Here is a 16007-nt window from a genome sequence, read left to right on the forward strand (position 1 = left end):
AACAGTTATGACATCCTCTGTTACAAGTGTCTTTTATTTCAGTTTCACTGGAATATACCGAGTTGACGTATGAATTGAACTAACAATTGTTCATGGATAAAACGTCGTCGATATATCTGAAGTCGAGTCAAATGCCACGATATGTATTTTTTCTTCTCAATCTATTAAATACTTTAGTATTGAAATATTTATATAATAAAACATATAATAAAACATGTGGGTTTTTTTTAAAAAGTTTATTTAAAAACTTCGAGGAAATAATGGTGATGAAGTCAATAAATAAAAGAAATAAATAAGAGAAAAGATGTTTGATAATGAATAATAATTAATGAGGAATTGTAAAAATAAAAAAAAATCAATATTTTTAGATTATAATAACAAAAGCCTAAAAATTAATAAATCATATGGTTATAAATTTCACAAAATTAAGTATTTTTTGGGTACACAATTACAGATTGATTCATTGAATAATTGTAATTCATTGAATGTCTCATACATTACGTTACAGCGACCAATACTTTTCTCATACTTCGTAGATATATTTGCTTACTTCAAACATATTTTTTTTAATTATAAATTAATTAAGGATTGGGCAACAGGCAAAACCTATGTAGATATATTTGCAACAAAAGTTTAAACAATCTTTATTGTAGACAAATATATTTCATCAAACAAAAGTGTTAAAACAATATTTTTTAATGAAATTTTACTAAAATCCTTTGACTCTAAAAAAAATTGTAAATATTTTAGAAAAAGACTGAATAAATCATGAAAAATCCTTACAAAATGTAAATTACCATAATTAAGTTGATCTTTCTCATTAATCATTTTCAAGTTTTTCTTATTTTTAAAAATATAATAGCATTTTACATGACCAATTTCAGAAATCTCAAGGATGAGTTGGTCATGTTTAGAATTTTAAAATCAAAAGCAATCAGATACTGTTACATCTCATAATTTCATTTGTGTACTGAAATTAGAGGGATCCTATTATATTAAAGTTTTACAAAAAAAAATACAAAAATAAAATATACTTATTTGTAAAAAAAACAATAAATTGGTCTTCAACAAAACATACAAACAAAATCAACAAAAAAATACAAAAGATATGGCACACAAAAATCTTAAAAGACGTGTTTTGACAACATGATTTATATACAGTACATATATTTGTATTTATCTTTCTAATTAATGATTTTAAAATTAAACAAATATATCCTTGGTAACATATAATTGTTTAATTATAAAATAATGTTTTAAACTGTCGTATTTAAGCCATTAAAATATAAATTGCATTTCACATAGGTGTCAATGGGCAATTAGACCTCGTAAAGCCGTAAGAAAACTTCATTGAATTATTAAAAAGAATACATCCTTGGAAGAAAGATATTGAAAATAAGTTGCTATATGTCATGGTTTATTTGAATTTTAAACAAAAAAAACAAAAGCAATCAGCCATTAATGACAACTGAATTATTAACACTTTTTAAATAATTATAAAAAAAGTTCATTTATGTTATTTTAATAAAATTAGATCTTGTGATATCTGTCAGCATATGAACATCATTTGATAGAAAGTTTAACAAAAAAATTACAAATATAAAATATACTTATTTATAAAAAAAACAACAATAAATTGGTCTTCAACCAAAACATACAAACAAAAACAACAAAAAATACATAAGATATGGCACACAAAAATCTGAAAAGTCGTGTTTTGACAACATGATTTATACAATATATACAGTACATAGTACAGTACATATATTAATAAATGAATATTTGTATATATTATAAATCAACAAATCTTAAGAAGGGATGTTTTGAAATCACGATTAATACGTAATTTTGATAATATTTGATAACTCTCTCTCTAAGTCTAGCTCTAATGACACATTATTATATATTTTTAGCATCACAATGCTATTTTAACGTAGTACATTTCTGTTACCCTCTAATCTTCAATTAATATTAACAACACTCTACGTAACTATGTAGCCTTCAAAGAAAGAAAACTACAGCGAACATACTCAATAGAACGGATAGCTGATTAACTGTAAATTTTGCTGACACACTGTAAGCTGAACTCCTGTCATTACCCTCACTGAACTGTTCCACGAGGTCGGCAGCACCTTCTCGAAGTCCTGAAAAGTATATAAAAATATATAAGTACGTAGTGGGCATCCTTAGCTTTATTTCTCAATAAATCTTTTGATTTTGGGCATTAATGCATGTTTTGGATTGCATAATAGGCGCACTTGCAAATATGGGATTCTTTATCTCAATTTAAGGACATACGTAACGTACCTTACCCACTGATAATTTTTCAAGATATTCTTAATTTAAAGATTATAGTGTCATCAGATGTTCATAGACAAAAAATCAGCATGCATAACCAGGGGTTTTTGAAAGATAAAAATTGATGAAAATTTTGGGATGATTCAAAGAAAAATACATAAAAAATACTAAACATATATTCTAGATGTTTCTTTTATCCAAAATTGTTTTTGAATAAGTGTACAATACCATAGAAATTAAAATGTAACACACAGTTCCTTCAAGAATTAGAACTCTTCAGCTCCATGGAAATAGACAGAAAAGTTCTAACTCCGTTGCGTATGACCTTTAATTAATATGCACTTCGAAAGGTTAGGCCAGATGTTTTTTATTTCATTCAAACAAACGACATCAATTATCAAAGAAGCTTTTCCGTTGCGTAAATTCTTTTAGAATGAATTAAGTAATGTGTTAAAACACATATAAAAAGCAGTAATGTAAATTCATTAATACAGTGTAAAAGTTGAATGGTTATAAATCCCGTTAACTCATGAATCATGTACAGGCGAAACACGGACCTCTGGCACACATAAAATCTGTATCAAGGGGGAATAAGCATCCCCTGTTGACCGGTTACATTTTCTTAATTCTTATATATTGATCAGTTAGACAGAGTATTCCTAAGTCATTTAAGAATAAAAATAATGCCTTCACAAATAGTATGAAAAAGGTCAGGAAAAAGATAAGTTGTATCTTCCAATTCAAAATACAACTAGTTTGTTTCAGACACTTTATTTTCTTGCTTACCCGCAGTACACACACGACACGACTTCATACAATACTTGAGCATGTATCCAGGGTTTACAACACATTGGTTATCGTTCGCCCAGGCAGGACAAGTTGGATTTTCGTCTTTGCAGTTCTCCATTTCTGCAAAAAGAACATGGATTATCTTCATTTTAATTTTTATATCCAATAAGTTTTTTAGTCCTTACTGCAAAGTCGCAAACCTTTCTAACTGAAGTTATCACATCAGTCAAATGTTCTCTTTCTATCAAATTTCCACCATAAACAATGTAATAATCATACGATTAATTGAACCAGGAACCTCTTAAATAAAATTATTTGAAAAGAAGTAGCAATTGTGTATTATTTTAGTTGTTTGAAATAGGACAATTCCGAACAAAATGATATTTAATCATTTATTTATTGACATTTTTATAGGGCTTCTACGCCTTTATGCGGTTCTTTTTTTGGTTGTTGTTGTTGTTTTTTTTTTTGTAATTATTTTGCTTTCGTAAATTTGACAGTTTGGATTTAAAGCTTTATAATCTAAATCGTCAAAGTTTTTAAAGAAAATAAAGAAAACAATTAGACCTAGTTTTAATTGTAAGATTTCTAAATAAGGTAGTTTATTCGGGGAACAATTATGCAATTTTCAGAACTATGTGCATGTATGATGTATATGCTTGCATGTATCATGAAATAGAGATATCTTCTTATAATATTAATATCAACAGTACAAATATCACCATCAAAATTTGCATGTAAGATAGACAATGAAAAATACAATGAAATATTATGAAAAATATGTTCTTTCAAACATGCAATGTTTATATATTATTCTTAGAATGACGGGTTTTGTGTAAAAGTTGTTTAATATGACGCTGTATAATTTAAAACTTTAGAAGCTATCACAATTTTCTTTAAGATAATGTTTTTAATTTGAGATGCCCTTCAAAATAATTTATAAGATACATGTACCTTTTTCTTTTTCACCACCAGTGCAAAGTCCACAGGTTTTCATACAATTCGCTTCCATCCAGACTCTATGAATGCTACAAAAGTTCCACTGATTTTCGAAGTTCTGACAGTTTGCTGTCGGATACCTATCTTCACAGGAATCTGAAAATAACGTGAATATTGTCAAAATTTTTTTCAAAGTGACAATCATAAGCCAAGTTTTGAAATACTTTATGAAAAGTTGCACTTCTCATAATATTAATAATTCAGTGAAATGAAATAAAACTATATGATTTACTAAAATTTGGGGTTGTGATTTGATGTAATAATGTGCATTCACTTATTTTCGTGTGGTTTAAATTTCATTGTTTCTAGATCTGAAGAGCCCCTTGAATTTATTACCACAACGAAATGTTAAATTTCATATGCATTACTAATAAAAAAAATTTCAACCCTCGAGATCAAATTCCCACAAACCATTTGTTTCCCTCAAACCCCATGAAAATATACGATTTTATTGTAATTCAGTTAAACTAAAACTGCACGACTTACTAGGATTGGGGGTCGTTGGTGGGGGCGTGGTAACGGTAGGTGGTCTTGTCTGAATTGGTCCACGTGTAGTCCGCGTCCCTTCGTCTGGTAGGCTTCCATTGTTTTTACATGCGTGACAATCACTTGCACAATTAATAGGCATCCAGGCGGGATTAATGGCGCATTCGCCTGCCAAGGCCCACTCTCTGCATTTAGCGTCGTTGGAATAAGCGTTTATGCAATTAGCTACAGAATGAATACACACATTATGTATTTTGCTTCAATTTGCAATTGACATATAAGATAGTTGAACATTTTACTAGGTGACATCATCACAAATACAGATTTTTGTACTTGCAGAAGTAAACTGAGTCACTGAATAGCTTACTGTTTGGTCTAGGGTTGGACTTGTCACAATAGGAACACGACTTTTTACAATTCTGTCTCATCCAATCCTCTGCCACTACACAGTCGCCATTATCCCGCCATTTGTTACAAGTCTCGTCGTCATAGTAATTGCGACAAACGTTCTCTAGATCTGAAAGAAAATTAAGGATTAGTTTCAAGAGAGAGAGAGAGAGAGAGAAACAAGTCTCTGTGGTATATACTGTGAATTCGACTGTTTCGAGGCTGTAACAGCAGTGAAGATAAGCAATGTTTTAATGTTTTGAAAGAGGACGTAATGTTGTACAGCTACGAGGGTTGTTCAATAAATACTGTCCTCAGTGCTCAGAAAGAAGCAAAACACGCTTTTCAATGATTTTGTCTTAATAATTTAACTTATTATTCTCTTTCAATTAAAAGCTATGTCGATGAAATTTTTTTCCAACTTCTGATAGTTTTTAGAACTCATTTTTGGGTATGACCCTTAGTATACTGGAAAATGGCAGATCTTATGATTTCCTGGACTAGTTTCTTCGATCTGAAAGGTGTTTTTTTTTTTCAAGTTTGGAAAATGAAACAAGTCAAAAGGCGAAAGATCTAGCGAATATTGTTAGTGTGAAAAAAAATTCACTTTCTGTTTATCACAAAAACTCCTTTACTCTTCATGGCGTGCGGGTTTGGACGCTGTCATGAAGAAATTTAATGTAGTGGATTCCTGATTCTGGTTCCTTCTTCTCATTAACCTTTCGATTTTTTTTGCAAAATATTTGCTTTCTAGACTCTTCCAGAAATCAAACTGCCTCCCGGAATGCGAATTTTAACAACAAGACCACTAATATTTAAGAAAATTGCATATAAAACTGTCTTTGTGCTCTTGCAATTCTTTGCTCTTCTCAACCTTTGCTGTTTTTGTCAAGTACATCTTATTGTAAATTTTGATTCGAGGGTTTTAAGCAATAGATTCAAGTTTCATTATCTGTTTGAATTTCAAACAAACTTGAATACTGTAAACGTGGAAATTTTGACGATGTGCTAATTTTGGCTATATAGACGATTTTTCTATTCTCGTCAAAATTTACACTCATCAAATTTCATATCATAACTAGCATCACAACAGACTTTGACCATTGTACAACATTACTGCTTAATTTTCTCGGGTTTCCCCTACGCGTACATTAAAACTAGATCAAAGTTATTGTTAATTTCCATTGTAATTAGTTATGAAAACACAATGATATATAATCACATTGTTTAAAACCATTGATTCTAAACTAGTGTATCAAATACTGCATAACCTAGCGAATTATCACGCCGCCTTTGACGTAGTTGTCACCTCAGGCAATTGACTGCTTATAACAAATTACAAGAGGGCAATTTATCTAATCAAATCTTAGATACTTAGATAGTTCGTACAATCTATACAAAAAATAAATTTTGGTGACTCTGACGCTGCCTTTTTATCCCCGTGAATTCAAAGATACATAACTTTTGATTAAATATTTCGTCAAAATTAACTCTCGTCAATTTTCGTAAAAAAAAAATCGTCAATTTTTCAACTCTTCAATATAACCACGTTTACAGTAACTACAATTTTTTCATTTTTTAAAATAATTGTTTAGATATTCTTACACGCTGTCGTTTTCACTCATTTTTCAAAACATACGGTGACCTTTGAGTACTAAGCTTTTTTACTGTCAAACGTTTCTTTAAAAAGTGTGAACAATTCCCGAAATGATGCATGTCTATCAAATTTTCTATGTGTCTTAAAGTCAATCATACATCATCAGTGATTACTTGTTGAAAATTGGCAAACAGTACAGAAGTTGTTATAATTTTTGTTGGCAAGGACGGTACCCATTTTTGATGCTCATTATATAGTTTTTTATCGTTTAAATCCACCTGCTCTTTTGTCTATAAAACAGACATTGGTTGCCGTAAATGTTACATATTTCAGTGAATATTTCTTTGGGATTCTTAACGAGTTTTACAGCAGCTTGAATGAAACGTTTAATTTCACTCTAGTTTACTAATTCTTTAACATTCATTTTACATGCAGTGTCTCCCCTTGTTTTCCAGCTTCTCACAATGAAACTATGTGATGAAAAGTTGTCACATAAATTGTTATAAATTCATTAAAGATTCAATACTGCGAAAAGGGCAAGCTTAATGTCATATGATATCTGTATTGTATGTCATACAGTTCAGGATATTATTTATTGAACAGCCCTCGTAAATACATGTACAAAAAATTATCCTTATTAAAGTTCATACGTGTACCTTGTCTGACATTTTGTACATTTCCACACGCTCCACACGCACGAGCACAGTTACCATTCATCCACTCAGGTCGCCTTCTGCATTCCCCTTGTTTTGCCCAAATGTTACATTTCCAGTCATTTGCTGAATTTCTGCACTCTGTAATGCCATTAATGGATAAATGGATTATGTAAAACTAATAAATGAAGCTTTTCCCATCCTAACCACTGTAAAAGCAAATGTTTATACAAATATAAAGTTCAATTAGAATGGGAGTTTAAAAAAATATTTGAAAAACTCAAAATATTTGTACAGAAAATAATTTTTAAGTTTGACAACTGGAGTTACCGGGATTGAGCCTTGTTTTTCCTCTCTGGCAATCCGAGGACCCATCCGGACAGATGCACTCACAGTTCTGGTCTAAAAAGCCGCCATCATCACATGTAATACTGCTGCTGTCGCAGTGATCATCTTAAAAGAAACAAAATCATAATTATGAATATTAAATCTTTTGTAAGTTGCAAAAAATGTGTGACTTCACATTTCATCTAAATCACTATAAAATATCAATATAATTTTACCTTTTAAAAAATCTACTCAAACAAACTATCACTAATGCAAACAGTTTGGATGCATTCGCTTTTATCAATCAAGAGATAAGACTCACTGCAGCTGTACATCTCGTTCAAAACGTGTACATCACCAAATGAAAGCTCCTTCTGAAAAACTTTTCCTATTTCTGATTCTCTGTCCTTATATGCTGGTTGTGCAGCTATTGTTTGACTTTTACCATCTCTGCTGAAAGCCTACAAAGGATAATTATACCACAAAATAATTAATAGATATAACATATTCGTCATCAACTCTACATTTTGTCGGCTTACTATTCCGCGATTTCTCTTTTTTTAATTATCTGTATGCAAGGCATATACACATGTATACACGTTCTAGATGAAAATAAGTAATATGTCATTTTGATAACTCTTTTGTTTTTTGTTTGTTTATTTGTGAAACGTCCCTTTGAAAATCTATCTCTCCTTTGTATATACATGTATACAGTTGGTGATAGAGGGATGCAAATTTAATGATTTGAGGGTATTTTTCTTCTTTATTTAATATACTCGTATTGATATATTCAGTTTGTTTATTATTTCTGATGCAATTAATGCTTTCTGGTAGAAGTACTTATATACAACATGTTATTTATATCTATGCAATATTCAAATAAGAAATTGTAAGGGGTATGGTACGTTTCCACGAGAAATAAAAGATTAGAATGAACATCACTTTAAATGCTTTAATATACAGTCATATATATATAGTCAAAGGGCACGGTGGACCAGAAGTTTGAGTAATTAAATTGAAAATCATGAATTTCAGAATTCAATTAAAGGCAGAGATTTTTTACCCCGTGGTAAATTGCAGGTGAGGGAGGGGATTATTTTGTACAGGTGTGAATGCCCTGATGGCTAGCAGTCTACTTGTGGTCATCTGTCTCCTAATCCCTATACAAAGGAAGTGATTTAATACACAATGAAATACCCAGATGTCAAACTTTACCTGTGTTGGAGATTTTGAGACAATTTAAATTAGAAGTAAAAAGTTGTAGGTAAATTTTTTTCTCTCAATAATATATATTGATTTAGTTTTGAATGTTTGAAAACACCCCTACCCATTTAAAAAAATATTATGATATTATTATACTATATATTCAAATATCAAAAGAAAGATTATTTTAGATGTTAGCGTATGTGTTAATTAAAGTAAAACTCCAGTAACAACCAAATAAGATTTCATTCATTCATCACCAGGATCCCATCTATTAAATGAATGAGAGCTGTAATAACTGCATTTCATTAAAAAAATCTAGGTTTATCCTGATCTTAATAAGGTTTTGTCACCATGAAACATGCTAAAAAAGATTGTTTAAATTCTTAACTGAATAACAAATGAAAATATAAGTGACCCATGATTAGAAACATTTATAAATATTTTTAAATTTAATTATTTCACACACTATATGTACTTGTGCTGCAATAACATTTCCAGTTTAGGTTTACCGTTTAGAATATTAAAATTATATCGAAATTTCATTCGATCAAAAAACGTTTTTATGTACCAAATTTTAATTTATTTCTTTAAATGTATATACCATATCATAATATCCTTTCAAATACTTCAAGGTTTATTAATTCATGTATTATCAAGCTAAAAAATTTCATAGCAATACAGTTTCTCTACACCATGTTCGGTAAACATCAAAGGATCAAAAGTTTATTGAAGGTCGCCACAAGCGCCAAACAAGGTGTACAGGGTATACACAGGGACTAGTCAATCAAGTTCCAGCATCCAATGATGGACCTTCATGCACTTGATTGACAGGACTATCCAGACCAGGTATTTTTGAAGGCGGTGCTGAAAATCTCTGCCTTTAAAGCATTTTTTTTTAATTTACACGTACATTTATTTATCGTATTTATTATTTCAGAAATTCACAAATTTCGCAATATACTGAATGATGCCATAATACACTATTTATATAGTGTAATCATTGATTTTACAGATTGCCTACCGTTACACCGTAGTGCATGACGGATGGGAAGTCGTATGGTACATTGTAGGTGTTGATAAATGAACTCTGGTACTTCTGAAATTGACTTGAAAGGCCTGCCTGGATGTTCCGTTCGATGATTCTTATAAACTCGTCACGGTCCGGTCGATTTTGCTCATGAATAAGGCCAACTGCATGTCCAATTTCATGTAGGTACAAACCTTTCTGAAATTGCAAATTTATTTTATAGTTCAAACGTCATTTAAGAAAATCATTTCCATAGAAAAGGGACAAGTTTTATAAGAGATGATACATGAATATTTCCATTTCTAAATTTTTTCTCTATAATAACCCTTTGAAGGTAAGCGGAGTTGATTTCCTGATAATTCTGCCGGAATGTAAATTAGGCAGGTTGATAGGTCAGCAGGTAAGGAGGCCTAATACGCATGCAAATCTCGTGTACATCTGTCTCTGTGTCTGACGCTAAGGAGGCCAAATATGCATGTAAATCTCGTGCGACTGCCTTTGTGTTTGACGTCAGTGTGCGAGGACTATTGAAATTGGCATGGAAGTCCTCGTGTAATTTAAATCGATTAGTCTACATTCTTAATGTCTAAATCTACAATTTTATTTCACAATGAAATGGAAATATAAGGAATCATTGTCTAGTTTTGAGAGTATGCCAGGGACATCAACAATAGTGGGAAACATATGGGATAATTTAAGCATAACGGGCTTCGCCCGTTATGCAAATTATCCCATGTTTCCCACTATTGTTGATGCCCTGGCATACTCTCAAAACTAGACAGTGTTTCCTTAAATAATTATACTCGGATCCGTAAAAGTATATATAGGGCTTCTTTAAATAAAATACACTACAACCTTTTTCCCTTTCTCCTTAATACGTACAAAAAATCCAAAAAAAAATCTTTGTTTTTTTTTATTTAGTTTAGAATGTTGTGTCTTTTAAAAAGAGGAGTTTCATCGCATCTTTGGAGGATTGATCAATAATTTTAGACGTCATAGTTATTTTAAAAACGTTGGAATTCTTCGATCCTGTACATTGGTGAAAACTGTTCTAACATAAAAATGTCTTTCTTTTGGTTTTTTGTTTTGTTTATAGTCATCATGATTGAAGACAACAAACCCTTTTAATAGCTTCTTTAAAATCAAAATGCCTATAAGAAGTAAACGAATGATGATAAAAAACAATTCACAGGTTCAACTTACAAATCGACAGCCATTCCTATCTAAACTTAATTCCTGTCTGCCCCCTTCTTTACCAAGACGAGACCAGCATCTGTAAATTGAAAAAAATCATCCGTTAAGGTATTAGTCAGAATATGGATAATTTTGCTTGAATTGCCAGGGTTCATTTCTTAAAAATCCAGTATATTGGCATAATAATTTTTCATTTTTTTAATTTGAATATACATAAAATAAAAAAAAGGCATGATATCTTTTAATAATAGTATTTCGTATGCCAATTCACCCTTGGGAATCAATTAGTTCCACGTAATTGAGTTCAGTAGTCCTTTCTTTAAACCGAAGGCAAGTGTATTTTTCTAACTCCCTCATTGCAACCTTAACATAATACTGATCAACCGGCTCTACAAAAAAAATAAATAAATAAATAAATAAATAAATAAATAAATAAATAAATAAATAAATAAATAAAAAATAAAAAATAATAATCAAAACTGATTTTTTATTTTTATTTTTTTTTTTTTTTTTTTAGAAATTTAGTAAATAAATAATTGACTGATGGAATGTCCAAATATGTTTTCAAAATTTGTTGCTTACAATTTTACAATTATTTTTCAGCCAAAGGTATGTTTACTTAAGAAAATGTCTAAATAAATATTCCATTATATTCTGTAATTCCTTTTCTCACCATAAGCTCCGGGCGCGAATCTGTATGGCATGATACCTCCATCCCAGTATGAAACAGGATTTCTCACTGCCTTTCTGCGCTTTCTCTTCCTAAAATCAACATATCTGCTCATTTACTCTTTCTTTCTTTTTAAGTACATATTAAAAGTTTAAAATAAATACTAACTGCATAAGCAAATGCTTCTTATTTTGCCTATACATTAGTATATTTATATGGACCAAGAATAACTCCGTAATTGATCTGCATATACGTATTAATCGAAAAAGAAGTAACTCTTCCTACTGTTTAAACAAAAGCAAAACGCAGCATATGTGACACCTGAACAGACAAGAAAACCGTCATTAAATTATGTTTAATTACTGACCTATTGGGATTTATAGCCTTGTACTGATCCATTGATAAGTACATGTCTAATTCTTGTAGAATTAAGCTTCCCGGTAGACTTATACTCGCTGCCATTTCTGAAATTAAAAAGTAAATTCCATATGAGTTACCTAGAGCTGGTTTGACAGTTTGACAGGTATTTCTATATGTAAAATATTAGGATAATGAACAGTAATCAATCACTTCTATTTATTTAAAAAAAAACCCAGGGTAGAACATTGTCCTCTGGAAATTTTATAGATAGGATTAAGTGTCCAGAAGAAGAAAGTAAGCCCTGTAGACCAGTTTTACCCGCCTAGAACCCTCTGTATTGGTTGGATCACGTTGCATTCCATTGTTAAATTATCTATCAGTAGTCTGCTTCCTTCTTAATAATCACACTCGTTGCATGCTTTTGAGTATTGAATAAATTGGTAAAGTAAACAACTATGAAGGTGATAGCGAAATAAAACAAATTAAAGACAGAAATGATTCTCGACTTGGTCGGATACACCATTCTTTCGATGGAGTTTTATTTCCTTTCATCGAAAACTAAGACATATTGTAAAGCATTTACAAAATGCTTTGCTTATAAGCATAAAATCCTTTGTTTAATAAAAAAGGAATATCATTTATTTTGATTACAAACTAGACATCACGCTCTTGACTATGAATCTGATCTGTAATGACGCTTGAATAGCAAGATAGAAACAGAGTTTGTATTGTGAGTGCGGGAGTATGAGTATAATCAATATCAAGCTAGAACAATAATAAATCAGGATTATCCTTCTTTGTACATGTTATTTGTTTGAGGTTATTTTTACCAAGCATTTTCTTTGTTTATTTCTTTCAGTATGAAACTTACGTGTTCCCCCTAACAGCCTGGACATGATCTGGTCCATTGTGAGGTCCTCGGGGGGAGGTTTCTTGTCCAGTTGTCCCTGACAACTGAGGACGAGGAGAACAACCTAGGACGTAGACGTGTACATTAAGATTGAATTTCAGTAAATATGATTGGAAAGTATGGAGATACACGCCACATTTCATCTAAAAACATTCTTTGAAATAATATCAAAACTTCATTTTCTGGCATGGATAAAATTCATGTAAGGATAAAGCGTTTGTCTGTTCAAAGTTTCTTTTTTGAATAGAAAGTTATAAAATTTATTATCCATATTGAAAGTTTTAGTTTTTTAGTTATAGTAGTATGTTTAAATACAAAAAGGCATACACTGCCACTTTAAATTGAAATTAGATTGGATTCATCAGAATAAAAATAATACAATACCATGTACAAAACAAATAAAACGTTTTCCATCTTGCCGGGTAGTTAAAACATTAAACTTATAAGGACTCGGAAAAGGTTTTTATATAGAACCATTTCATCGTTGATGTAACATCCTATGTGTCATATCTACTTAAAGAGGTCACAAATGCTAGCGTATAAGACAAACCTTGATCGTGCATCTCCTTTTAAGGGATCTACTTTATATTTTATATTCAACATCATTGCATAATTATGTAACATTCGATGATAATACCAACTGTTTCGATGTTTCTATTATATATAATCAAGTGTGCAAGAGAACTAATGAAATTTTGCGTAAAAGACTTTATACAGTTTACCTAGCTCATGCTATAAAGCTGGGAGGACAAGCATTGTACAGGGAAGGTTTTCAAAATACTTAAGTTATATTGATAATGAACTACATATTTTTTTTTCTATTTTTAACTAGAGAGTACTGAACTTTACTGATGAAGATGAGATCTTATCACACACAAGCCAAAAAAAAGAACTTGAGAAAAAAAGAGTACAGGAAGAAAATTTGTTGATTAAGGTTTGATGTATACAATTTTTGTCCTGTTGGAAAATTATCGTTGCCTTCTCTCCATTTATTTTCCTGAGAACTCGCCTGACATTTTCATTGGTCATTTTGTTTCAATCCCATAATATGAGGTTAATTCACTCGATTCATGTTTGTACTGAAAGAAAAAAAATCATCATTGTTAAGTACATGTCAAGTATTTAACCCCCTTTGTTATTTCTTCAATAGTTTGAATTAACTCATGAGGTTTATCTCATTCCTTTGTTTGGCTCATCTGAGCAAAACACGAAAGGAGTTTTTCTAATCGAAGGATTTCCGTGCTGTCGTGAGTCGTCTATACATTGAAGTCGTATATATCGAATTAATTGGTCTCCAAATTCAGTGTCAATTTCATCCAAAAGTGCAAAACAAAATACCCCAGGGTAAAGGAAGCTCAACTTTGTTCATATGAAAAGTTGCCCCCCTAAATATTTTTCTTTTAAAGAACCACTTAGACAGAAATATAAGCGTATAGAAAATTGTAGATTGTCTTTTGTTAAAATCATGGATTCAAGATGTTAGCTTGGCCACAATAGATCAAATTTATCTTTCAAGTAAATGTTGTAGGGATGTAGAATGATTGGGCTTTTTATGACGTTAGCATAGCCATGTGCATCGTCCTCACAAAACCCTTTTATCCTTTTATACACAATATCTCCTTTTGTATAACACTTGTAAAATTATTTTTGTTAAAAACATTCTGATTGTACACTTAAGTACTCAGTAGTTGTTATTAAAAAAATGGTTGATCCTCTCATTAAAATTATCTTCTTTTTTTTCTTCTTTTTTTGAGATCAGGTTTTCCACCAATCTGTTGGAATTCCCATGGGTAACAATTTAGCGTCCATTCATAAGTAGACATATTATTGTATTCCTTTGAAGCAAAATTTATTCAAAATCTTTAAAATAGAAAAAAAAACTAACTTATCATTTAAATTTTTCGACGGATTTTCCGTTATTTTACGATCATGACAAGCAGTACACGGGTGTGACTGATCTACAGAGGAAGCTAACTCCTCCATGTCACCTGATCCCATCTCTGATTTTTTGGAGGTCCGTGTGTGCTCTGCTTCAATTTCGTATTGTGTAATGGACTTTTGAGCTTGAATTATGTTTATAATCTCCATATATTTCATCAACGACGCATTATCAATTTACAACAGTTATTTCTATTCTTAGGTAGACATATTTCACAATGAGCCTTAAATAAAAGGTACCACAAAGTTTGTCACACCTATTTAACATTTCGTCATTTTACTATAGGAGAAAATGTTAATTGTAATCAAAGAACTGATTGTTATGATAAAAGTTATGACATATTTTTCAGTCGTCAACTCCCCTTGTTGTATTCAAGACAAAAAGTCAAAATACGAAATAGGAGTAACGCAAACACGGACCTCCAAAACATCAGAGGTAGGATCAGGTGCCATGAAGGAGTTAGCATCCCTTGCTGACCGGTCACACCCGCCGTGTGCTCCTTGTCATGATCGGGAAATAACTGAAAAATCCGTCGTCAATTCAGTGTATAAATAATGGACTAACAATTAGTATGAAAAACTTCCGTCAGCACTTGACTCGATGATAAATTGTATTTGCTGCCAAGGTCATTATATCGACCATAGAATTTACGAAATTATGACTTTTAAAGTAACTGCTGATATTCTTGTTTCATCAACTTGTTTTTCAATAATTTACCTCGTTTTAGAATTTGATCATGCACTTGCGTATCGAATCAACTGAGATACATAAATTCCGTATGCAGGTGATGAAGGTACATTGCTGCATAAGTAAGGAAAGATGACGATTGTAAAGTTAAAGTCATCAAGTTTACGAGTATCATAGAGCTTGGTTGTTGGATTACCATTAACGTCTTTGTCAAGTAAAATATCCAAATATGAAACAGATGTGTCAGGCTCTGTGGTATCTCAAGCTCACTGGGATATATCGTATCGACATAAGAATAGAAGTTACCATTTTTAATTGACAAATAATCGTCGATATATCTGAATGTCGAGTTGAAGGCCACAGCAAGTGTTTTCTTTTCACTATTTTGGACAAAGTCTGCATCATATGAATATAAAAATAGGTTTGCTAAGAATCCTAAGTTAGTATATAGTCAAGTTCTTCAAAACAAATCCTCTTT

The 16007-nt window shown here is 31.1% G+C and overlaps 1 protein-coding gene across 1 annotated transcript; it reads right to left on the reverse strand.

Moving 5' to 3' along the window:
- Positions 1 to 1789: 1789 nt before the first annotated feature.
- On the reverse strand, positions 1790 to 13420 carry LOC134231085 (zinc metalloproteinase nas-15-like). The gene is made up of 15 exons (XM_062712985.1): positions 13288 to 13420; positions 12865 to 12967; positions 12001 to 12097; positions 11637 to 11725; positions 11235 to 11352; positions 10973 to 11042; positions 9764 to 9967; positions 7859 to 7997; positions 7540 to 7662; positions 7213 to 7350; positions 4940 to 5089; positions 4573 to 4797; positions 4042 to 4182; positions 3085 to 3207; positions 1790 to 2144 (listed from the first exon to the last, which is right to left on the reverse strand). Exons 1-15 carry the CDS (start codon positions 13315 to 13317, stop codon positions 2002 to 2004), a joined length of 1893 nt encoding a protein of 630 aa, XP_062568969.1. The 5' UTR covers positions 13318 to 13420; the 3' UTR covers positions 1790 to 2001.
- Between the last annotated feature and the right edge of the window lie 2587 nt (positions 13421 to 16007).

Source organism: Saccostrea cucullata, unplaced genomic scaffold, assembly GCF_032062105.1.
Source record: "Saccostrea cucullata isolate Sc308-1 unplaced genomic scaffold, CSIRO_AGI_Scuc_v1 ctg109, whole genome shotgun sequence".
Classification (NCBI taxonomy): Eukaryota; Metazoa; Mollusca; class Bivalvia; order Ostreida; family Ostreidae; genus Saccostrea; species Saccostrea cuccullata.

What these genes read in the sequence shown, in the direction of transcription:
- LOC134231085 (XM_062712985.1), bottom strand. Translation starts at nt 13,317, where the DNA reads ATGGAAAACGTTTTATTTGTTTTGTACATG. An exon ending in ATAGGAATGGCTGTCGATTT is followed by an intron (nt 9,968 to 10,972) that starts GTAAGTTGAACC and finishes TTGCAATTTCAG; the next exon opens with AAAGGTTTGTACCTACATGA. An exon ending in GTCCAACCCTAGACCAAACA is followed by an intron (nt 4,798 to 4,939) that starts GTAAGCTATTCA and finishes TTCATTCTGTAG; the next exon opens with CTAATTGCATAAACGCTTAT.